Below are 25,483 nucleotides of genomic sequence, written 5' to 3'. Positions count from 1 at the left end.
CGTTACCTATGGTTGGTTCTGTCCCTTCCTAACCCTTGCCTAAATCGGGTAAGCCAGGCCATCTTGCCGTTACCTGCGGTTGGTTCTGTCCCTTCCTATCCCTTGCCTCTGTTGGGTAAGCCAGGCCATCTTGCTGTTACCTGCGGTTGGTTCTGTCCCTTCCTGTTCCTTGCCTCCGTCGGGTGGAGTACCGCGCCCTGCCCAGGAGTACCGCGCCCTGCCCAGGAGGAACCTCCAGCCTCCAGCCCAAGCCTCACCGCCAGTCTCTAGCCTCCTGCCTAGCCTCAAGCCTGAAGACTCCAGCTTCCTGCCAAGCCTCGCTTCATCTCCAGCCTCCTGTCTCCTGCCAAGCCTCACCTCGTCTCTAGCCTCCAGCCTTCTGCCAAGCCTTGCCTCAAGTCTCTAGCCTCCTGCCTCCTGTGAAGTCTTGCCTCATGTCTCTAGCCTCTAGCCTCAAGCCTGAAGATTCCAGCCTCCTGCCTCCTGCCAAGCCTCGCCTCAAGTCTCTAGCCTTTAGCCTCAAGCCTGAAGACTCCAGCCTCCTGCTTCCTGCCAAGCCTCTAGCCTCTAGCCTCAAGCCTGAAGACTCCAGCCTCCTGCCTCCTGCCAAGCCTTGCCTCAAGCATCTAGCCTCAAGCTTTAAGACTCCATCCTCGTCCTGCCTGCCAGCCAAGCCTCATCCTTGCCTAGTTCTGGGGTCCGAGCCAGAGGCAAGACCCAGGTACTGGGTCCTTGTCCAGTCTCTGGCTCGGAGTCCAAGTCCAGGCTCCTAGCTCTCTTGTCTGGTCCTGTTCCGGGTTCCCGGTTTTCGTGTCCATGTCCTTGCCCTCACCCTGTATCCTAGTCCTGTCCCTAGTACTTCAGTGTCTGTGTCTTGCACTTGGGTCCGTTCGAAGCCACCGCCCTATGACAATCTGCAAGTTTTGAAAACCCACCTCATCATCCACAACACCACCTACCTTAGTATCATCTGCATACTTACTAATCCAATTTACCACCCCATCATCCAGATTATTAATATATATTACAAACAACATTGGACCCAGTACAGATCCCTGAGGCACACTGCTACACACTGTCCTCCAATCTGACACACAGTTATCCACCACTACTCTCTGGCGTCTCCCATCTAGCCACTGCTGAATCCATTTTATTACTTCCATATTAATACCTAACGATTGAACCTTCCTAACTAACCTTCCGTGTGGAACCTTGTCAAAGGCCTTACTGAAGTCCATATAGACAACATCTACCGTTTTACCCTCGTCAACTTTCTTAGTAACCTCATCAAAAAATTCAATAAGATTTGTCAAACATGACCTTCCACGCACAAATCTATGTTGACTGTTCCTAATCAGACTCTGTCTATCCAGAAAATTATATATACCATCTCTAAGAATACTTTCTATCAATTTACCCACCACTGACGTCAAACTCACAGGCCGATAATTGCCAGGTTTACTCTTAGAACCCTTTTTAAACAATGGAACCACATGAGCAATACGCCAATCCTCTGGCACCATTCCCATTTCTAATGACATTTGAAATATTTCTGTCAGAACCCTGTTATTTCTACACTAATTTCCCTCAAAGTCGTAGGGAATATCTTGTCTGGACCCGGAGACTTATCCACTTTTATATTCCTTAAAAGTGTCAGTACTTCCTCTTCTTTAATTGTCATACTTTCCATAACTACCCTACTTGTTTCCTTTACTTTACACAATTCAATATCCTTCTCCTTAGTGAATACCGAAGAAAAGAAATTGTTCAAAATCTCCCCCATCTCTTTTGGCTCCGCACATAGCCGTCCACTCTGATTCTCCAAGGGACCAATTTTATCCCTCACTATCCTTTTGCCACTAACATAACTGTAGAAACCCTTTGGATTTATTTTTACTTTACTTGCCAGAGCAGCCTTGTATCTTCTTTTAGCTTTTCTAATTTCTTTCTTAAGATTCTTTTTACATTCTTTATATTCCTCAAGTACCTCATTAACTCCAAGTTGCCGATATTTATTGAAGATTTCTCTCTTCTTCTGAACCAAGTTTCTAATATCTCTTGATAACCATGGCTCTCTCAAACTTTTAACCTTTCCTTTCAACCTAACAGGAACATAAGGATTCTGGACCCTCAAAATTTCACCTTTAAATGACCTCCATTTCTCTGTTACATCCTTCCCATAAAACAAATTTTCCCAATCCACTCCTTCTAAATCCTTTCGCATCTCCTCACAGTTAACCTTTCTCCAATCAAAAATCTTATAAAGGATATGCTGGAACTGGAGAGGGTTCAAAGGAAGTTCGCAAAATTGATTCCAGGATTGAATGACTTGTCATAGGAAGAGCGTTTGCTGGCTCTGGGCCTGTATTCACTGGAATTCAGAACAATGGGGGGGTGACCTCATTGAAGCCTATTGATTGGTGAAAGGCCCTAATAAAGTTGATGTGGAGAGAAGGTTTCCTATGGTGGGAACATCTGAGACCAGAAGAAAGAGCCTTAGAATAACAGGGTGTACCTTTAGAATGGAGATGAGGAGGAATTTCTTCAGCCAGAGAGTGGTGAATCTATGGAATTCTTTGCCACAGGCAGCTGTGGATGCTAAGTCTTTATGTATATTTGAGGCAGAAGTTAATAGATTCTTGATTGTTCAGGGCCTGAAGGGATACAGGGGGAAGGCAGGAAATTGGGGTTGAGAGGAAAATTGGATCAGCCATGATGAAATGGCGGAGTAAACCCGATGGGCCAAATGGCCTAAGTCTGCTGCTATATATTATGGTTTTATAAGTAACATTCCCAATCAGAGCTCAAATACTGATGTTAGTGGACAAAGCCTTCAGTGTACCATGGCCAGCAAGTACACTCGATGGCTAATCCCATTGAACAACACTTGATCGATTGAGAGTCAGAGCTGGTGGTATGGAAAGGATAGGTGATCCCATTACAAATGGTGGTGTTAACACTTTTCCACTGAATATGTGCTGAGCTGTGCAAGGTTAAGAGATGACAACATGTACATTATTGCATCTTTGATTTGACATCATTAACAGCAAAGTAACACCACACTCTGTGAAACTTGACTTGGTATGTCTTGAAAATTCTATCCAAAGAATTTATTGCACTGCAAATGAATTGAATTGAATTGACTTTATTACTGACACCCTTCATACACAAGAGGAGTAAAAATCTTTACGTTATGTCTCGGTCTAAATGTGCAATGTGCAATTTATAGTAATTTATAATAAATAGCATGTATAACAGGACAGTCAATATAACATAGAAATACAGTTGTATCAGCATGAATTAATCAATCTGATGGCCTGGTGGAAAAAGCTGTCCCAGAGCCTGTTGGTTCTGGCTTTTATGTTGCGGTACCGTTTCTCAGACTGTAGTGGTTGAAACAGTTTGTGGTTGGGGTGACTCGGGTCCCCGATAATCCCTCAGGCCCTTTTACTCACCTGTCTTTGTTAATGTCCTGAATAGTGGGAAGTTCACATCTACAGTTGCGCAGGGCTGTCCACACCATTCTCTGCAGAGTCCTGCGATTGAGGGAAGTACAGTTCCCATACCAGGCAGTGATGCAGCGCATCAGGATGCTCTCAATTTTGCCTTCATACCAAATTCATTCCAAAATGTGTATGTTGGTTGCCATATTTGAACCAATTCTTAGTCCAAACAATGGGCACCATGTAGAAACAAGAGACTGCAGATGCTGAAATCTGGGAGAACTCAGTTGGCCGAGCGGTATGGGAATGGGATTGTTGATGTTTAAATTCAACATGATGGGTTTTCTAAATCTTATCTTTCCTTGAATTCAGCCCGAAAGATCGACTCCCTATCCCTCTTCATAGACGCTGCCTGACCTGTTCTGTTCCTCCAGCGTTTTGTGTGTTATTCTGTGCACAGATGTGCTTTCCACTGAACTTCTCCTAAAGTTCCAAAGTGGAACGGGAGATGTTCTGCAAACATTCACAGCCAAATGTACACCAAAACTCTACTTCTTCTCCAAAACAGTTAAGTAAAAAATTCACTCAGTAGCCACCATATTAGGTACCTTCTGTACTTAATAAAATAGCTACTGAATTTATGTTCATGTTCTTCTACTGCTCTAGATCATCCACTTCAAAGTTCGATGAGTTGTGCGTTGACAGATGTTCTTTTGCATCCACTCTTGTAACATGTAGTTATATGAGTTACTGTTGCCTTCCTGTCAGCTTGAACCAGTCTGGCCATTCTCCTCTAACCCACAGAATGGCTGCTCACCAGACGTCTTTTTGTTTTTCGCACCATTTTCTGTAAACTCTAGAGACTGTTGTGTGTGAAAATCCTAGGAGATCATCAGTTTCTGAGATACTCAAACCACTCTGTCATGTTTGGTCTGAAAAACAACAGTAACTCTTGACCGTGACGACATGCTTTTATGCATTGAGTTTCTGCCGCATGATTGGTTAATTAGATACATTCATTAACAAACAGGTGTACATGTGTACCTAATAAAGTGGCCACTGAGTGTACTTTGACACTGTAAATGAACAAAATAGAAATCATTGTATCTTGAAATGGAAGCTGAAGGAACATTTGAAGTGACTAAAATAGAGAACTAAAGACTAGGCATTGGGACTAATTTAAAATGTTCCAACAAACAGTGTTCTGACACGATAAGTAAGGTGGCTTTCTTCAACTACGCCTCTATAATAGTAAGTTATATATAAATATATGAGTAAGATGTTCTTGCTTCTTTCTGGTCAGCATTCTTAAGCATGTGACACCTTTGGGCTATTTCTATCCACCATTTAATATTTATATTGGCTACATCAAGTTCAAATGAAAATTCATATGAAAAGAGCCATTGTCATTTTGACAGTAAGTATGAAAGTCTGGATTCAGTATTTTGAACTTTTCGGTACTGAGTTTTAATTGGAGACTTTGCAGAATAAAGTAAGCTGTTGAGTTGAAGATTGCTTTTGTGAACTTAGAACCTACTAATACACCACATGGGAGACTCTGGAATTCTTGAGCAAATAGTTTGCAGATGTTTTGCTAAACACTGATATTCATAGATAAATTGAAGAGATACAAGCTCTCACTCAGTGTTAAGTTTTAGGAATAGTCGCTGTACATAAGTCTAACAGTTGAGAAATAGGAGAGTCCACTTGTCAGTCTTTGACGCAGTTTTTAATTGATTCTATTGTACTTCTTTGTTCTATTGTGAATGCCTGGAAGAAACTGAATCTCAGGGTAGAGTCTGGTGACATACTGTACACATACTTTGGTAATAAATTTACTTTAAACCTAGACTTCTTAATATTAAATAGAAAATTTCAGATTTTAAGAATGTGCAAAAAAGTAAAATGAAAGAAGTCATTTGGTCATACTTAGTTGGTGTATTTGTGAAAAGGAACTTTGTACTTTCCTGGCCATACCACCTAACAATATCTGGTAGCAGTACTTCTTTCAGTTACTGAAGATTCATTTGTTGTATGGACAATTTACAGGGGTTCCCAACCCAGGGTCCACCGGCCCCTTGCTAAATGATATCGGTCCATGGCATAAAAATGGTTGAGACCCTCTGGTTTAGAATAAATATCAAGAACCATGTCCATGCATCAAAAATAATCAAGTTCCATGCACTGATTAGTAAATACATCCTTTCTGATGTTAGTTCGTGGAGGGGTTGGTTGGGGAAGACCAGGATTTTAAAAAATTCAAGCAGCCATATTAAATAGTACAGTATCTCATCTTGTAACATCTAATTAATTAGCGAGATATGTTATTTAGTGTCCTGATGAAGGGTCTCAGACCAAAACATGGGCTGTTCACTCTTTTCCGTAGATGTTGCCTGGCCTGCTGAGTTGCTCCAGCATTTTGTGTGTGTTGCTCATGATACAAAAAAGGCCTGTGCACTTGTAATTTTAATTTTTTTTTTCATTCCAGTCCAGTATTGGAATGAAAAAGTATTTCCAGTCTTGATGAATGGTCTCGGCCCGAAACGTCGACTGTTTATTCATTTCCATAGACACTGCCTGACCTGCCGAATTCCTCCAGCATTTTGTGTGTGTTGCTCCAAATGGCTCATTTGTGAGTTTTAGTCAATTTCTTCTTATTCTGTTTACTGGAAGCAGCCACCCACAGTGCAACGTCCACAAAGAGACTAATTGGGTTCTTGTCAATGGTGTTACTCTGGAAGATTTTACAGACAGCAGCTGGCACATGAAATGCATATAAAAATGGCATTATTGAATAGTCTACTGTAAACTCATTGTTTGGCAAATGGTTGCACTACATTTTACTGGGTTCTACTGCTTCTGTGCTCTTAGTTCAATGTTTGGAAAACTTCTCAAAGCTCATGTCTTCAACTGAGTCACTCCCCTTAACCACATCCCCTCCTGGCGTAATGGCTGTTTCCTCAAGTACTTTGAACTCCTTTTATACTAAAGCAGTTACATAAATGATAATTATTGTAATTTTCAGAAACAAACTCAATACCACAATTAATCCCTTATTACTCTTTCCTGTAATAGAACAAAATAGTATTTAACAAAACAGAAATCTGAAAAAAAATGCATTAAAGAATTAGTTTGAGAGTCCTCTTACCTGCTTTAAATCCCTGCAAAAGGACTGTTGAAGCTGGGTGGAGTTTCCAATTTCTACATTTTCCTGAAGTATTATCATAAGAAAATTAATTTAACTGAAAATATTGTTTGTTAAAGTCAACATGTGAAAAATAGGAAATATTTTACTTGTGGGAGACTTGGTTTTAACTTCATCTGTATTCTCTTAATAATAAGAATCAGGGAACAAAGAGGATCATTCATAGATTATAGAAGTTTACAGCACGTACAGGCCCTTCAGCCCACAATGTTGTGCTGACCTTTTACTGTACTCTAAGATCATTCTAACTCTTCCCTCCTACATTCACTCATACTGATTCTTTGCTTGAGCAATGAAAAATGAATCCTGATGAAGAGGCTCAGCCTGAAACAGCGACTGTTTATTAGCTTATTTCTGGTAGTATTTTGTTTTATGTGCTGTGTGTGGTATATATTTTGTGGGTGCACCATGGTCAAGAGGAATCAAGAGGAATGTTGTTTTGTTTGATTATATATATAGTCAGATGACAGTAAAATTGAACACGAAATTTTTAATTGAAGCAGCTGGTGGTAGTGCTTGTGTGATACAGGAAATCCAAAACCATGTACTAATTAAGAACATGAGTTCAAATGGTTCAGCCTTGAGAATCTGGACCATTTATAAAAAAGCTGAAAGTGCAAAGCTGATGTCAGTTAAAGTGTTGACTGTTGCGGAAACAAAGAACTTCATTCAAAGTGGAAGTCCTGCCTTCCTCTTTCCATATCCTAACATCAAGGTAGCCCCTTGAGCTACCAAGTAGTCCTCATTTACACCAACCCACCACAAAGGAGGTGCATGACCAGGACAGGTAGTAAATGGTCTTCCCCCTTAATTTCTAGTCCTGGTGAAAGGTCTCGGCCTGAAATGTCCGCTGTTTATTGATTTCTAGTGCCTGACCTGCTGAGTTCCTGCAGCATTTTGTGTGCGTTGCTCTGGATTTCAACATTTGCAGACTCTCTTGTGTTCAAAAATGAATTCAGAGCACTTCCCTATAACCTTCATCTTCCAATGCTTAGTTATTTTCTCTTTGGGAACCAATTTGAAAGCAGATTTTGCTGTTCTTTACACATGCTAAGTTGTCACAACTCAGAGTACATTAATTTCACTGGACTTGTTAAAATTCAAGGATAATAGTTTGCAGATAGGTTCAGAAACAGTTATTATCCCTCAGTAATCAGGCTCTTGAATGAGAGTGGAAAACTTCACTCAACTTTACTTCCTATCACTGAACTGTTCCCATAACCTCTGGACTATCCTCTCAGGACTAATCAATAAGCTTCAAGAACTTAGCCTCAATATCTACTTGTGCAATTGAATCCTTGATTTCCTCACTTTCAGACCCCAGTCAGTTCAGATTGGCAACAACATCTTCTGCACAATCTCCGTCAGCACAGGTGCACCACAAGGCTGCATGCATAACCGCCTGCTCTACTCGCCTTAGACTTATGGCTGTGTGGCTAAGCTCAGCTCCAATACTATATTCAAGTTTGCTGATTATACCACTGTGGTAGGCCGAATCAAAGATGGTGATGAAACAGCATATAGGAGGGAGATTGCAAATCTGGCTGAGTGGTGCCATAACTAAAAAGAAATCAAAAAATAGTAGTGTTCATGGGCTCATTCAGAAATCTGATGGCGGAGGGGAAGAAGCTGTTCCTAAAACATAGGGTGTGTGTTTTCAGGCTCCTGTATCTCTTCCTTGATGGTAGCAGTGAGAAGAGGACATGCCCTGGGTGATGGGGGTTCTGAATGATGGATGCATGTTTGAGGCATTGCCTTTTGAAGGGGTCGTTGATTCTGGAAGATCGGTGCACTTAATGGAGCTGGCTGAGTTTACAACTTTCTGTGGCTTTTTCTGATCCTGTTCAGTGGCCCCTATACCAGATGGCGATGAAACTAGTTAGAATGCTTTTCACAGTACTTTTTGACGGTTAACTCAACTTGAAGGAAATTATGGCACATCTTACTTTCCCTTTTTGTATAGTGGGCAATTAATGGGTATGTAAATACCATAACATGCAACCTATCAAACCTGCTTTTGATTTAGGATTCATCTTAAGAAGGATGTGTCTGTGTTTCCAAGGCTTACAGATGATAGAAAGCCTGATTCTTTGAAAAGGGAAATGGAATCTCAGAGAAACGCTACCTCTGTTCTCTTGAGCCTGACAATACTTCCATCATGCAATGTGTTGGCTTAGGTGTAGAACTGCTATTCTTTTCTTGTATAGTGGATTCCTGTTAATTAGGACACATCAGGACCAATACATTTTGACCCAATTAAGTGGCTGTCGCAATTAGCTGAAGTTTAAAAGGTATATAAAAAAAAACCAATTTAACTGAGTAACAATTTATGCATTTAAATGAAATACAGAACAAATTCAAACACTATCAATGTGACTACAGTACTATAAATCCATGTATTAGTTCCTAATAAGTATGGATGGAGGAATTCATCTGCCATGTCCATTTGATTCATTATAAATGAACAAAATCAGTGTAGACACCTGGTGCAGATAATGGACTGCATTCATAGAATGCTATTGGCTATTTCATCCTCCAAATCTTCATTTCATTGTAACATCCATGATACCTTCAAAATCTTTGTAATTCTTAACTTATTGAAGTAGTGAAATTGTTTCATTTTCATATCCAGCTGATTCTGGCATCTCTAAGCTTTAATGTTTGAAACCCCAGTGAGCAAAACAGTTCCAAATTGCCTTACTGTATATTTCTCACCAACTGTAAGTGATAAATATCACTGCTTTTTTAAACAGAAACATCACAAACACATGCAACTGTCGCTATTTAAAAGCTATTTGTTCTAAGCATGATGTAGTGTCTAACGGCCACACGAATGCATGCAACTAATGCTAGTTAGAAACTGTTCGGCAACTGTCTGCTACCTCAAATAAGAGGCATAATGTCCCAAATAAACAAAGGGAATCTGGCTATTTTCTCTATTTAGCTTTTGTTCTTTAAGCGTTGTCCCAAATAAATTGCTGCTCTAAATAACTGGTGTCCAAATTAACTGGAATCCTCAGTATTTTCCTTGTAGTTTACCTTTCCTACTCTCGCTTGTCATTTCTTTGTAATAATCTATATACATGTAATTATTTAGCAATTTTCTAGTAATTGTGGTATAGTCAATTCTGTCTTTTCTAAGAGTTTTTCTGATGCAGGTGTCACATCACTTGAATCTGGCTATTTTATAGGTTAATTATTGTCACTGAAAAGTTGTTATCTCTAGTCTGAGTATGAGACAACCACAAGTTTTTTTCTTTGTTTATTCTTTGTTCTTGTAACACTTAATAAAACAGCTGTAACCACGAAGATTTATGCCTTCCGAAGAACCTCTCAATCAATCCACCAGACCCCCAAAAATGGGAGTGGTGTGCCAGTTTATCTCACACCCCAAATTAATGATTAGCGATAGTTGATCACTCTAGTTCACTTCAAAGCTCCTAAACCTCATTAGGATCTGCTTCAGCCACAGCAGTGGATCTCCCCCTGATCGCACCCCAAGACACAAGCTCTAGGCACATGGTAGATAACACATGTTCCTGTATGAGCAAGATTACCATAAGGTACACACACTATATGGTACGCACACCATAAGATACGCAGGCCATTAGGTGCAGCTGCCATAAGGTCCACAAACCATAAAGTATACACACCATAAGATACACAAACCATTATGGTAGACAATCCATAAAATGTTCATACCATAAAGTACACAGACCACAAGGTTTACAAACTATAAGCAGGGGCAGATGCCATAATCTAAACTGTAAGATAAACAGGACCATCGACAAGACTATGTCATAAAGGGTCTACGTAGCCTTAACTGGATAAACATAAGACCATAAGACAAAGGAGCAGAAGTAGGCCATTCGGCCCATCGAGTCTGCTCCGCCATTTTATCATGAGCTGATCCATTTTCTCCTATTTAGTCCCACTCCCCTGCCTTCTCACCATAACCTTTGATGCCCTGGCTACTCAGATACCTATCAATCTCTGCCTTAAATACACCCAATGACTTGGCCTCCACTGCTGCCCGTGGCAACAAATTCCATAGATTCACCACCCTCTGACTAAAAAAATTTCTTCGCATTTCTGTTCTGAATGGGCACCCTTCAATCCTTAAGTCATGCCCTCTCGTACTAGACTCCCCCATCATGGGAAACAACTTTGCCACATCCACTCTGTCCATGCCTTTTAACGTTCGAAATGTTTCTATGAGGTCTCCCCTCATTCTTCTAAACTCCAAGGAGTTTAGAAGTGGAACGTTTGGAAACATGTGGAATGTTTTGGAAGAAGTGCAAATTTTTGTATGTTCGAGTATTGTCTTTCACAGGAAGCCTTGCAACTTGCCCAACACACCAACTGAGCGCAGTAGTTGGTAGAATTTTGTTTTATTTCCCATGACAAAAACTGTACTGAACACCGAGCTTTACCAATGCAGCACAGAAAGTATCCTATCTGGATGCATCACAGTTTGGTATGGTAACTGCTCTGCATGTGACCACGAGAAACTGCAGAGATTTGGCCACAGCTCAGTGCTTCACAGGAACCAGCCTCCCCTCTATGGACTCTGTCTATACTTCTTGCAGCCTCAGTAAAGCAGCCGACATAATTAATGACCCTAACCTTCATCAGGACTCTTCCCAAATATCGACTGTTTATTGCCCTCCATAGATGCTTCTTGACTTGCTGAGCTCCTCCAGTATTCTATGTGTGTTATGGTGGATTTCCAGCATCTGCAGGATCTCTTGTGTTTAAGGCTATCCATGATTTTTCTGAAAGGGAGAGCAGCTGTGATGGAAAGAATAAACAGAATAAATAGTATAGAAGCAAACTCTTTGGCCCCTCTAGTCTGTGCTGAACTGTTATTCTGCCTAATCCCATCATCCCACACCAAGGCCTCCCATCTATGGATTACCCAAACTTTTCTTAAATGTTGAAATTGAACCCCCATCCACCACTTCTATTGGCAGCTCGTTGCACACTTGCACCACTCTCTGAGTGAAGAAGATTCCCCTCAGGTTCCCCTTAAATATTTGACCTTTCTCCCATGACCTCTTGTTCTCATCTTTCACCCATGATTTCTAGTTCTCATCTCATTCAGTAGAAAAAGGCTGCTTGCATTTACCCTGTCTATAATCCTCAGAATTTTGTATACCTCTATTAAATCTCCCCTCCAGGGGATAAAGTTCTAACCTATTCAACCTTGCCTATAAGCCAGAAATCTTCTTACAAATTATAACCAATTACTGTGCCTGTCGAATTCGGAGCAGGAAGGATGAAGAAAATAATTCTGCTAAAATCAAACATAATCTTGTATTGTGTCTCTTTATGAGAGGAACAGATTTATGTGTTAATTTTCTGTTGCCTATTTAATGGATTAAATAGTGAGCAAATGTGACATACTGTAAATGTCACCATGTACATTTTCTTCTGGGCATTCACAGTCAATATAAAGAAACAACAAAAAACCAAAATAATAATAATAGAAAAATAAGCCATAAATATCAAAAACATGAGACGAAGAGTCCTTGAGAGTTCATAGGGTTGTGGGTTCAGTTTAGTATTGGGCAAGTGAGGTTAACCCCACTAGTTCAAGAGCCTGATGGCTGAAGAGTGATAACTGTTCCTGAACCTAGTGTCGTGGGTCCTAAGGCTCCTGTACCTACTTCCCAATAGTGGCAGTGAGAATAGAGAATGACCTGGGTGATGGAGGTCTTTATTGATAAATGCTGCTTTCCTGAGACCGCGTTCCATATAGATGTGCTCATTGGTGGGGAGGGGTTTACTTGTGATAGATTGGGCCATATCCCCTACTTTTTGTTGGATTTTCTGTTCAAGAACATTGGTGTTTCCATTCCAGGCTGTGATGCAACCAGTCAATACCAAGTTCATGTATTAAATATAGTAGAACCAAATAAAGGTAGCTTTATTCAAAACTGTCAAATGATCTGCCAAGAAATATCAAGTGCATTTTGTAATGGGAGAGGAGTTATCAAACAACTGACTTCTGAACAAGCTACAGGAAGTCAAAACACAGGAAATAACAGCAAGTTCACTGCCTTACTCTCATGCGGTTGAACTAAGTTAGCTCACAAAATGCAGGTGCAACACAAGTAATTGCAGCATTTTGACAGAACCCTTTAACTTTTGAGATAATATTTGCATCTCATACTTAAACACTGACAGAGCTTAGCTGTTAAGAAATAAAGTCATTGCAATTAAACATGGAAAAGTTCAGGCAGCCATGAAAATTAACATAAAGAAGGAAATAAAAATCAAACTGGTACTTGATGTGTGAAAAATAACAGACACACCACTAACGTGTTTCATAAAATGGTCACATTCTCCTAACTGAGGTGCACATACAGGCAGAGTCATCTTACACTCTGCATTTCTTGTGAAGCCACATGCTTGCTGCTCTCGATAAAAATGCTTCCGGTGTTGGCTGACTTAGTATGGAGAGCATCAGTTACCAATAGTACACTACTTAAAGCATTGACTATGAATGTAAGAATGAAAAGTCATTGTGTGGTTTAGTTCTGAAAACAGTTTTTATTATAAATGAAATTTATTTTGATAGATAAAATAAAATTCCCTTCAGCAAGAATTGACAATGAACTGTGAAATATTCCAAAAAGGACTAGAATACAAAAGCAAAGATGTAATGCTGAGGCTTTAAACGCTAGCCCAGGTGAATTGAAAGGTCAGATGTTGGGACCAGAGGCCAGGGTTGGGCTGGTTCTGCTCACTGCTCCGTGACATTTACTCCACTGTGGGCCTGCTCCATCTGCTCCAGACTTCGTGTCTGCGGGCTCCGCGATGTTTACTGCGCTATATGCTCAGGTGAAGCTGAGGCTGTGGGCCTGCTCCATCTGCTCCAGGCTTCGTGTCTGAGGACTTTTGTTCTAAATGCCATTTACTTACTTTTATTGATTGCACCATTTTTTCCCTCTCTCTGCACCATGGGTGTTCGATTTTTGTTTAATGGGTTCTTTTGGGTTTCTTTGTTTTGTGGCTGCCTGTAAGGAGATGAATCTCAACGTTGTATAATTTATACATACATTGATAATAAACGCACTTTGAACTTTGAATTTATAAGGCATTGGTCAGACTGCACCTGGAATATGATGAACAGTTTATGGGCCCTTATCTAAGAAAGGATATGAAGGTCCAGAGGAGGTTCATGAGAATGATCCTGGAAATGAAAGGGTTAATGTTCATGGAACATTTGAGGACTCTGCAGCTGTACTTGCTGGGGTTTAGAAGAATGAGGGGGATCTTATTGAAACCTATCAAATATTGAAGGGCCTAGGTTAAGTAGATATGGGTAGTGGGGAAGTCTCAGACCAGAGAGCACAGCCTCAGAATAGAGGGAAGTCCCTTTAGAACAGAGACGAGGAAGAATTTCTTTAGCCAGGGGGTGGTGAATCTGTGGAATTCATTGTCACAGACGGCTGTGGAGGCCAAGTCATAGGGTGTACTTAAAGTGGAGATTGATAGGTTCCTCATTAGTCAGGGTGTCAAAGGTTACAGGGAGAAGCCAGGAGAATAGGGTTGAGGGGGGGTAATAAATCAGCTATGATGGAGTGGCAGAGCAGACTCGATGGGCTGAATAGCCTAATGCTCCTTCTATATCATATGGTCAAAATAGCTCTGATTGTTGCCTGGAAGGATCCTGGCAAATAAAAGTTCAGCCTTAACAACTAGTGGCCATAGCACCCAAAGTCTCAGATTTTTGTCACTTAGCTGCTGAAAGGTAACATTTGATTCCTACATTTTATTCCCAGTTTCCATTCCAGTAAGTTAACATTCAGGATTAAGTGCGGCGGTAATATCTGTGGGTTGCAGTGGGGTTCGGGGTCATTAACAGGACAGAGGGAAAGGCATGAAATTCTGACAATTTTTAAGTTACTCTTTCCAGTTTCTCTGTCATCAGTTGAGGTTGTGGTTACTGGCATCAGATGTTCTGACAGACAATGGGCTTTCTGCTCCTGACTTTGGACCATTTATTGAAGGATTTATAGTCATAGCTTGGGCAGAGTCACTGTGTTCTGCAGGTGTTCTCTGATGATTAAATAAAGGAGGAACACGGGAAAGATCAGGGATTTGGTGATTTTGATATTGATTAAGCAATGGCCACTTACCAAATTGTTTGTGATTAGTTTATATTCTGTGCATTGCCTGTGATGTTGCTGCAAGCAAGTTTCTCATCGTATCTTTGCCCCACTGTACTTGTACACAGAACAATTTGGTTTTTTAGTTGTCAATATCATTTTCACAGTTTTTTTTTACTAAAGAAATCCAATTGTCAGAATTTTCCTTTGTCAAACTAATTATCCATGAACTTTTTGTTTAGGTACAAGAAGGCAAGAAGCAAGTACTGATCCAGAGCAAGACCGCCAGTAGTGACCATGCGTGATGCTGCTTTCCACCTGCCATTTTTCTATGGCAGCATTTCCAGGACAGAGGCTGATGAGTTCCTGCGGCTGGGAGGGATGACTGATGGGCTCTTTCTGTTACGCGTGTGCCTGCGCAGCCTTGGTGGTTACGTTTTATCAGTCGTCTTTGATCAAAAGGCCTATCATTACACAATTGAACGGCAATTGAATGGGACTTATGCCATTGCTGGTGGCAAGTCTCACTGCGGTCCTGAAGAGCTGTGTGAATATTACTCAAAGGACGCCGACGGACTGTGCTCTGTACTCCGTAAGCCTTGCCTTCGACCCCCTGGTGTTGATCCCAAGCCTGGCGTATTCGACAGCATCAGAGAAAATATGTTACGCGAGTATGCGCGCCAGACATGGAACCTGGAAGTAAGTGCTGAATTAATATTGAGGAGTCAGCTCATTATAGAAACAAGTCAACTCAGTACTTTTTAACTTAAATCATTTCAATTTTAAAATGTAATTCTAGTTAAACAAAGACTAGTAGCTAGGAATGTCATAAGTAATTAAGTCAAATGTATAGTAAATACGGCGCTCGGCCGGGGGCTGCGGTCGAGTGGTCGGCGACTTGGGCCGGCTCCCCCAGTGGACTTAGTCTGGTGAGGAGGGTGTGAGGACACCCAGCAGGACTGAAAAAAACAAGACCTGACAAAGGGCGGATGAGCTCCTTGTGAGCCAACGGCCATCTTCCGTGGAAGAGATTAAAGCCTCACCGCGTATCTACGAATCGTATCCTATGCACCTAGTTAGAAGAGACATGTTGAACTTGGGTGCTGCACCGTGTGCCTGGACCTGCCCAAGGCCTCCGCCTAAGGAAGGGCCGAGCTCAAAGAAGCGGCCGCAGCTGGAGGCCGACACGGCCTTGGGCTCGAGTTCAGCGGCGGGCGGTGCCAAGGTGGGCAGCGAGAACAGACTGGAGGAGAGGCTGTACTCAGTGTTGTTGCATGATCGAATAAGATGGAGGTGCATAGCCACCAACCCCGGATTCGGGACGGCACCCACTGACTGACTGACTGATAGTAAATAAGTGGGGCACCATGACAGAGTAGCAGTTAGCACGGTGCTATTACAGCTTGAAGTTCAGTTCCAATGTCATCTGTAAAGAGTTTGTATGTTCTTCCCGTGACTGTGTGGGTTTTCTCTGGGTGCTCTGGATTCCTCCCATAGTCCAAAGACGTACCAGTTAATAGGTTAATTGGTCATTGTAAATTGTCCTGTATTTAGTCCAGGGTTAAATAGGCGGGTTGTTGGACGGTTCGGCCTGTTCTGCACTGCGTTTTGAAATAAAATAAATAAATAAAATAAAATTAAGGGAGGATGTGGAGGCAGATACAATTACTACATCAAAAAAGCATTTGGACAGGAAAGGCATAGAGGGACCTAAAGTGGGCAAATGGGAGTAGTGCAGAGGTACTCCTAGGTCAAAGGTCAATATGGATCAGTTGGGTCATGAGGGCTCGATCCTGTGCTGTATATTCCTATGATTCTAAAGTTAGGTGCACAAATAGAAAATTATTCCCAATGGCTATTTGATGGTTGTAGTAAATATTAATGGTACTGGTCTAAGAAGCAATGAGTAAAGTAATCACAGTAGTTTGACGTTTTAAAGGTTTAAATAAATGGTTCAAATCTTATGAGCTGACATTAACTGTGTAAAAGGCTCATTGTGAGGAATAGCTTAGTGGTAATGTACTGGGAATGACCAATCTGGAGATCGGAACTGAATATTGAAAGCCCTTGTTAGAATGAATGTAGAGAGGATATTTCCAGTAGTGGGAGAGTCTAGAATCAGACAACACAGCCTCAGAATAGAAGAATGAGGAGGAATAGAAGAATAGGAACCAGAGGGCATTGAATCCGTGGAATTCATTGGAGTATATTTTGGAAGTCATTGAGTATATTTAAAATGGAGGTTGATCAGCTCTTGAGTAGTCAGCTTGACAAAGATTATGGGGAGAATGCAGGAAAATGGGGTTGAGAAGGAAAATAAATTAGCTGTGATCAAATGACAGAGCAGACTTCATGGGCTGAATAGCCTAATTTTGCTCCTATGTCTTATGGTCTTATGGTGAGAGTGGGTGTGTTTGGGCACTCAATAGCAGTCATAGAAGCACAGAAGTTGGGGACACAGAGGGGAGGGGAAATAGTTGCAGGGTGGGGGGTGGGGAAGGATGTCAGCTGACAATTGTGATCAGTGCTGGTGTTGGGGCTGGGGTGGAAAGCTTAAGCATCCAGGCAGTGCATGGTCACTCCTCCGGCCCAGAATATAGCATTAAACATCTCCATGCTCCTCTGGCTGTGTCTCTCAGCCTCTGAGCTAGTCACAGCCATGGAGCTGCCCAGGGCCATGTCACATCATTCCAGGATGCCTCAGAGCAGTGAGATACAGCACGTCTTCCAGATGTGATGCTGGTGACTGTGGACAAGGTGGTGAAGAGTGCTGAGCAGTGTGATCTGTGGATACAGCACTGGAAAGAGAGATTCAGAGTCCCTTTTGCAGGGTAGATTCAGCACGTCACCAAAAACTTTGACAAACTTCTATAGATGCCAAGTGGAGAGTATCTCATTGCATCACATGTCCAGGAACAGAGAAGGCTACAGAAAGTGATGGATACAGCCCAGTCCATCATAGTGAAACCCCTCCCCATTGTTGAGCACATATACATGGAGCGCTGCCACAAGAAAGCAGCATCCATCATCAATGCCCACCCCCCACCATCCAGGCCATGCACTCTTTGTCCCACACCATCAGATTCAGGAACAGTTATTACCCCTCAAACATCAGGATCCTGAACCAATGTGGATAACTTCAGTCACCTCAACTCTGAACTGATTCCAAAACCTATAGACTTACTTTCAAAGCCTGTACAATTCACGTTCTCAGGACTATTTTTTATTTGCATAATTTATTTCCTTTTGCACATTGGTTGTTTATCAGTCTTTATGTACTGTATATAGCTTTCTTTGTGAACTCTATTGCTTTTCCTTACCCTCCTGTAAATACCTGCAAGAAAATGACTCAAGGTAGTAATTATGTATGTACTATGATAATAAATTATAGCATATTGATCAAATAAATTAGAGCTTCGAACTTTGAGTTCAATAAAAATACAATTTATAATTTGTTGCCATGCTGGTATTATGAGAGAGTTGTGGATAAGAAGGAGGACAGGAATGTGAGTGATGAAGCTTTGCCCGGTGGCTGACTGGGCTTTCGGAGGACTGGAACTGTCAACAAATATCCCATAAATTTAATTTAATGTTGAATAGCACTTTGAGGGGTGAACAAAGGATTAAAACAAGATCTCATTTTTTGTGCCATGGATTAATACCATTGATTAAGGGGTCTGCAAACCCCAATTTGGGAACTGCTGAGCTAGTCCATTGTGTTTCAAATAGGAAACAAGAATTATTGTTCATAAAAACTTGAAACTAATCTGTCAACATGAGAGGTGATCAGTAATGGGGAGGAGGAACTCGTTTGATGAATTAATAAATTGCTTTATTAAACAAAGGAACTTATGGAGACAGAGAATCTCTTATCTATCTGCCCAACGCAACACTTCTTCTGCACTGCTAGCAGACTCCCGAACCAATCAACTCTTTCGCATTCCCTTCCCGGTGGTGTTGTGATGTTCCCAGACTCCTAACTCTCCCCCTCTCTGTTATTACAATGTTGTCCCTTTCGTGATTCTTTCTTAGATTGCACTGCAGCCTTTGCTACATTCTGCTGCCTTGCGCTTGTCGCAGTATTTATCATTACCATGTGTTCTCTTTATTCTGTGATCTTCACACAATCTAGGAATTTCATTGTATACTGGTGTATATGAAATAAACCAATCTAACCTAATCTGCTTCCAGTTTGATCAACAATAAAGAATGAGATACAATACGTACATTGGAAGAAAGGTACAATTCTCCAGACCTAATCAGTTCCCCTCTACCACCACTCTGCTCCATCTAGCGGAATTAGTCCTTACTCTCAATAATTTCTCCTTTGGCTCCTCCCACTTCCTCCAAACTAAAGGCGTAGCTATGGGCACCTGTATGGGTCCTAGCTATGCCTGCCTTTTTGTTGGCTTTGTGGAACAATCTATGTTCCATACCTATTCTGGTATCTGTCCCCCACTTTTCCTTCGCTACATCGACGACTGCATTGGCGCTGCTTCCTTCATGCATGCTGAGCTCGTTAACTTTAAAACTTTGCCTCCAACTTTCACCCTGCCCTCAAGGTTACCTGGTCCATTTCTGACACGTCCCTCCCCTTTCTAGATCTTTCTGTCTCTATCTCTGGAGACAGCTTATCCACCGATGTCTACTATAAGCCTACTGACTCTCACAGCTATCTGGACTATTCCTCTTCTCACCCTGTCTCTTGCAAAAATGCCATCCCGTTCTTGCAATTCCTCCGTCTCTGCGGCATCTGCTCTCAGGATGAGGCTTTTCATTTCAGGACGAGGGAGATGTCCTCCTTTTTTAAAGAAAGGGGCTTCCCTTCCTCCACCATCAACTCTGCTCTCAAACGCATCTCCCCCATTTCACGCACATCTGCTCTCACTCCATCCTCCCGCCACCCCACTAGGAATAGGATTCCCCTGGTCCTCACCTACCACCCCACCAGCCTCCGGATCCAACATATTATTCTCCGTAACTTCCGCCACCTCCAACGGGATCCCACTACTAAGCACCTTTCCCTCCCCCCCCACCGCTTTCCGCAGGGATCGCTCCCTACGCGACTCCCTTGTCCATTCATCCCCCCCATCCCTCCCCACTGATCTCCCTCCTGGCACTTATCCTTGTAAGCAAAACAAGTGCTACACATGCCCTTACACTTCCTCCCTTACCACCATTCAGGGCCCCAGACAGTCCTTCCAGGTGAGGCGACACTTCACCTGTGAGTCGGCTGGGGTGATATACTGTGTCCGGTGCTCCCGATGTGGCCTTCTATATATTGACGAGACCCGACGCAGACTGGGAGACCACTTTGCTGAACATCTACGCTCTGTCCGCCAGAGAAAGCAAGATCTCCCAGTGGCCACACATTTTAATTCCACATCCCATTCCCATTCTGACATGTCTATCCACGGCCTCCTCTACTGTAAAGATGAAGCCACACTCAGACTGGAGGAACAACACCTTATATTCCGTCTGGGTAGCCTCCAACCTGATGGCATGAACATCGACTTCTCTAACTTCCGCTAATGCCCCACCTCCCTCTCGTAGCCCATCCGTTATTTATTTTTATACACACATTCTTTCTCTCACTCTCCTTTTTCTCCCTCTGTCCCTCTGTCCCCTTGCCCATCCTCTGGGTTCCCCACCCCCCTTGTCTTTCTCCCCAGGCTTTCTGTCCCATGATCCTCTCATATCCCCTTTGCCAATCACCTGTCCAGCTCTTGGCTCCATCCCTCCCCCTCCTGTCTTCTCCTATCATTTTGGATCTCCCCCTCCCACTCCCACTTTCAAATCGCTCACTATCTCTTCTTTCAGTTAGTCCTGACGAAGGGTCTCGGCCCGAAACGTTGACTGTACCTCTTCCTAGAGATGCTGCCTGGCCTGCTGCGTTCACCAGCAACTTTGATGTGTGTTGCTTGAATTTCTAACATCTGCAGAATTCCTGTTGTTTTACAATTCTCACATCATCTATTTTGCAGAAATTGTCCTGAAATTTATGACTTTTCATGAGACATTAAGACATAGGAGCAGAATTAGGCAATTCGATCCATCAAGTCTGTTCTGCCATTCCGTCATGGCTGATTTATTATCCCTCTCAACTCCATTTTCTTCTTTCTCCCCTTAACCTTTGACATCTTTACTAATCCGGAACCTATCGAACTCCCACTTAAATATACCCAATGAATTTGTCACCACACCTGTTTGTGACAATGAATTCCACCAAGTTACCACCCTCTGGCTAAAGAAGTTCCTCCTCATTTTTGTTCCTTCTATTTTGAGGTTGTGCCCTCTGGTCCTAGACTCCTCCCTTATAGGAAACATCCTTTTCACGTCCACTCTGCCTAGGCTGTCGTGTGTTTAATATTTCAGTGATATTTGAGTAATCTTGTAAATATATTGTTGATTAAGTATTCTTTGTTTAAATTATTGATTATAAGTTTATATATATATTGTACATCATGTATAAATATGTGAATTGCAATATATCATCATGCTACCACATGATAAGTGTGCCCCTCGCTTAAAGGAAACATGAAGTTAGATCCGCATTCCCGGACTACTGTATCTTCCTTTGAATTGGTTTAATGTTTTGAAGGTACAAAACATAACATGGGCCTTTCAATATGGGATAGGTTTCACTGAGATACCCCCTCATTTGTCTAAATTCAGTGAGTAAATGCCCAGAGTCATGAAATACTCCCCATGTAGATGGGATTTCTACAGGTTGTTACAGACCCTAGCAAAGCTGTCTGATTGAATCATTCTAGCTTTGCAAAGCCTAAAGTGGGAAATATGATGCGGGGGATTGTTCAGTTATTGCTACTTTATTTGGTGAGACCTTACCATTTCCTAGATGTGAAATTATGATGTCAAGTCCAACCCTTGATCCTGTGACAAAAATAGAGGGCTGATTATCCAGTCTAAGATTGTCCTCTCTGATCCCCTCCTATCGATCCCTTCTTCTCCAGCCCTTTTCCACTTATTGCCTCCCAGCTTCTCACTTCATCTCCCCCACCTCCATCCATCTGGCTTCACCTATCACCTTGTCCTCCTTCCCCTCCTCCCCACCTTCTTATTCTGGCATCTCCCCCCTTCCTTTCCATTCCCAATAAAGGGTCTCAGCCAAAAACATTGACTATTTATTCATTTCCAAAGATGCTGCCTGACCTGCTGAGTTCCTCCAGCATTGTTTGTATGTTGCTCTTCAATTCAGTTTGATCATTTTAACTAACAGATCTTTATGGATTTTTTGAAAATAATGATTTTTGCTTAATGAAAGTGATTTTTCTGTTTATTTTCTGTCGTCCGTGTCAAAGGTTTCAAACTTAACCTGAGGCCAGCCGTATTTTGCTGATTGTTGTGTTCTGCCCCTGGTCTGGAACTTGGAGCTGAAGTTACGTTGAGACTCCCCCTGGAGGATCATCCTGGCAATGACTTAACATCTGGTTCTGGTCGTCTCAATTTAAGAAAGATGTGGAAATTTTAGGGGTGGCGCAGAGAAGATTTACCATGATGCTGCTTGGATTAGAGAGCGTCTCTTATGAGGAGAGGTTAAGCAAGCTAGAGCTTTTCTCTTTGGAGTGGAGGAGATGAGAGGCGACTTGATACAGGTGTACAATATGAAAAGAGGCACAGATCGAGTGGATAGCCAGAGACCTTTTCACAGACTGGAAATGGCTAATATGAGGAAGCATAAATTTAAACTGATTGGAGGAAGGTGTGGGGAGGGATATCAGAGAGTTTTTATTTTACACAGAGAGTGGTGGATGCATGGAACGCTCTGCCGCATGTGCTGGTAGAGATAAATATGTTAGGGATATTTAAGAGACTTTTGAATAGGTGCGTGGATGATAGAAAAACGCAGGGCTGTGGAGAAAGGAAGGGTTAGATCCATCTCAGAGTAGGTTAAAGGGTCGGCACAACATTGTGGGCCAAAAGGCCTGTACTGTTTGTTCTATGTTCTATACTTGTCTGTTCCTTAAGAAATAGATTGCTGTTAAAGATCAAAAGGGGCCAGTCCCTTTGTTTAGCATGGTTGCCCTATGGTGCTTATATGGTGCCAAGGTTATGAAGTAATTGGACTTCTGGGCATTGTTCATAGAGTGATAGTCAATTAGCAAAGAAACAGGCCTTTTAGCCTGACTCATCCATGCTGGCTGTGTGCCCAGTGAGCAACATTCATTCATGCTATAGGTGCAGTTTCAGTCACTGAATGGAACTGAATATCAGAGTCCTCAGTGACCAAATTAAAATGAGAAGGTCACTGGTAAAGTGGCTGAGAAGCTACTCCTGACAGACTTCTGCAGCTATGTTAGTAAACAGAAAGCCCTGGAAATACTCGGCAGGGTAGTCAACATTTTTTAGAGAAAGTAAGGATCAAAGCAATACTTGATATTGATACGCAAACAACAGGAATTCTGCAGATGCTGGAAATTCAAGCAACACATATCAAAGTTGCTGGTGAATGCAGCAGGCCAAGCAGCATCTGTAGGAAGAGGTGCAGTCCTCTTGATATTGATAACCTGTCACCGGGGTTGGGTATATAGATTGGTAAACTAGTTTATTATTCTCACATGTACCAAGGTCCAGTGAACAGTCTGTCTTGCATAGCATCCATACAAATCAATTCATTACACTGATGCTTTGAGGTGGTACAAGGAAAACCAAATAACGGAATACAATGATGTTGCCACGACTTGAGGACATGAGTTATAGTGAACAAGGCGAATGCAATGTTGGCATTCATTTCTAGAGGAATAGAGTATAGGAGCAGGGATGTGATGTTGAGGCTCTATAAGGCACTGGTGAGACCTCACTTGGAGTACTGTGGGCAGTTTTGGTCTCCTTATTTAAGAAAGGATGTGCTGACGTTGGAGAGGGTACAGAGAAGATTCACTAGAATGATTCCGGGAATGAGAGGGTTGACATATGAGGAACATTTGTCCGCTCTTGGACTGTATTCCTTGGAGTTTAGAAGAATGAGGGAAGACCTCATAGAAACATTTCGAATGTTGAAAGGCATGGACACAGTGGATGTGGCAAAGTTGTTTCCCATGATGGGGGAGTCTAGTACGAGAGGGCATGACTTAAGGATTGAAGGGCGCCCATTCAGAACAGAAATGCGAAGAAATTTTTTTAGTCAAAGGGTGGTGAATCTATGGAATTTGTTGCCACGGGCAGCAGTGGAGGTCAAGTCATTGGGTGTATTTAAGGCAGAGATTGATAGTTATCTGAGTAGCCAGGGCATCAAAGGTTATGGTGAGAAGGCGGGGGAGTGGGACTAAATGGGAGAATGGATCAGCTCATAATAAAATGGCGGAGTAGACTCGATGGGCCGAATGGCCGACTTCTGCTCCTTTGTCTTGTGGTCTTATGGTCTTATGAAATGTTGAATAGGTTCGGACTATACTCCCTGGAATGTAAGGGACTGAGGGGAGATCTGATAGAAGTCTACAAAATAATGAGGTGTATAACTAAGATAAATGAAAGCAAGATTTTCCACAGAGGTTGGCTGAAACTAGCACTAGAGGTCACAGGCTAAGGGTGAAAGGTGAAATGTTTAAAGGGAACATGAGGGGAAACTTCTTCACTCAGGGTGGTGAGAGTGTGGAACGAGCTGCCAGCACAAGTGGTGGATATGGGCTTAATTTCAACATTTAAGATGTTGGGATAATTACATGGATGGAAGGAATATGGAGGGATATGGTCCAGGTTTGTGTCAATAAGAATAACTTGGCATGGACTAGATGGGTTAGGTTGATCTTTGAGTTGTTTAAAAGCTGAGCACAACATTGTGGGCTGAAAGGTCTGTACTGTTCTATGCTCATGTCCTTTGGTGTCAGTTTCTGTGGCTTGAATTGTTCAGACACCCTAGGTAATCAAATATCTTTATTATCTTCAAAGTCACTGGAGAGCAAGACCTTTTCTGTGTGTGCTAGAAACAATATGTCACAATGGGATGCTGGGAACGGATCCAAATGCAAGACACAGACACTGAAGTACAAAGAACAGGACTTGACTAGAGTAGGGATGTGACAGGATACAGACAAAGAGCAGGGACAAGAACGCAGACTAGGGCTTGGACCCCGAGCCAGAGACTGGACAAGGACCCAGAACCTGGGTCTTGCCTCGGGCTCAGGCCTCAGAACCAGGCATGGATATGACATGACTGCAGGGCTGGAGGCTTGGAGACAGGCTTGGGGTCTTGAGATTTGAGGCTTGGAGACAGGCTTGGGGTCTTGGTCTGAGGCTTGAGCTTGGAGACAGGGTGGGGTCTTGGTCTTGAGCTTGGAGACAGGCTGGGGTCTTGGTCTTGAGCTTGGAGACAGGCTGGGATCTTAGTCTTGAGCTTGGAGACAGGCTGGGGTCTTGGTCTTGAGCTTGGAGACAGGGTGGGATCTTAGTCTTGAGCTTGGAGGCAGGCTGGGGTCTTGGTCTTGAGGCCTGCAGGCTGGGGTCTTGGTCTTGAGGCTTGAGCTTGGAGACAGGCTGGGGTCTTGGTCTTGAGGCCTGCAGGCTGGGGTCTTGGTCTTGAGGCTTGAGCTTGGAGACAGGCTGGGGTCTTGGTCTTGAGCTTGGAGACAGGGTGGGATCTTAGTCTTGAGCTTGGAGGCAGGCTGGGGTCTTGGTCTTGAGGCCTGCAGGCTGGGGTCTTGGTCTTGAGGCTTGAGCTTGGAGACAGGCTGGGGTCTTGGTCTTGAGGCCTGCAGGCT

At 42.5% G+C, this 25,483-nt stretch overlaps 1 protein-coding gene across 3 annotated transcripts in view; it reads left to right on the top strand.

Moving 5' to 3' along the window:
• The window catches only part of LOC134337577 (tyrosine-protein kinase ZAP-70), a 152,839-nt gene that overhangs the window by 58,938 nt on the left and 68,418 nt on the right, over positions 1–25,483 (top strand). For all 3 annotated transcript variants that reach the window (XM_063032718.1, XM_063032719.1, XM_063032717.1), the window contains exon 2: positions 15,008–15,464. In XM_063032718.1, the coding sequence (XP_062888788.1) occupies positions 15,063–15,464 (402 nt within the window). In that variant the 5' untranslated portion in view covers positions 15,008–15,062. The remainder of the gene's footprint in view (positions 1–15,007; positions 15,465–25,483) is intronic.

Source organism: Mobula hypostoma, chromosome 24 (assembly GCF_963921235.1).
Source record: "Mobula hypostoma chromosome 24, sMobHyp1.1, whole genome shotgun sequence".
NCBI classification, from domain to species: Eukaryota; Metazoa; Chordata; class Chondrichthyes; order Myliobatiformes; family Myliobatidae; genus Mobula; species Mobula hypostoma.
Note: the sequence above shows the minus strand (reverse complement) of the source record. Positions and strands in the feature narration are given on the sequence as shown.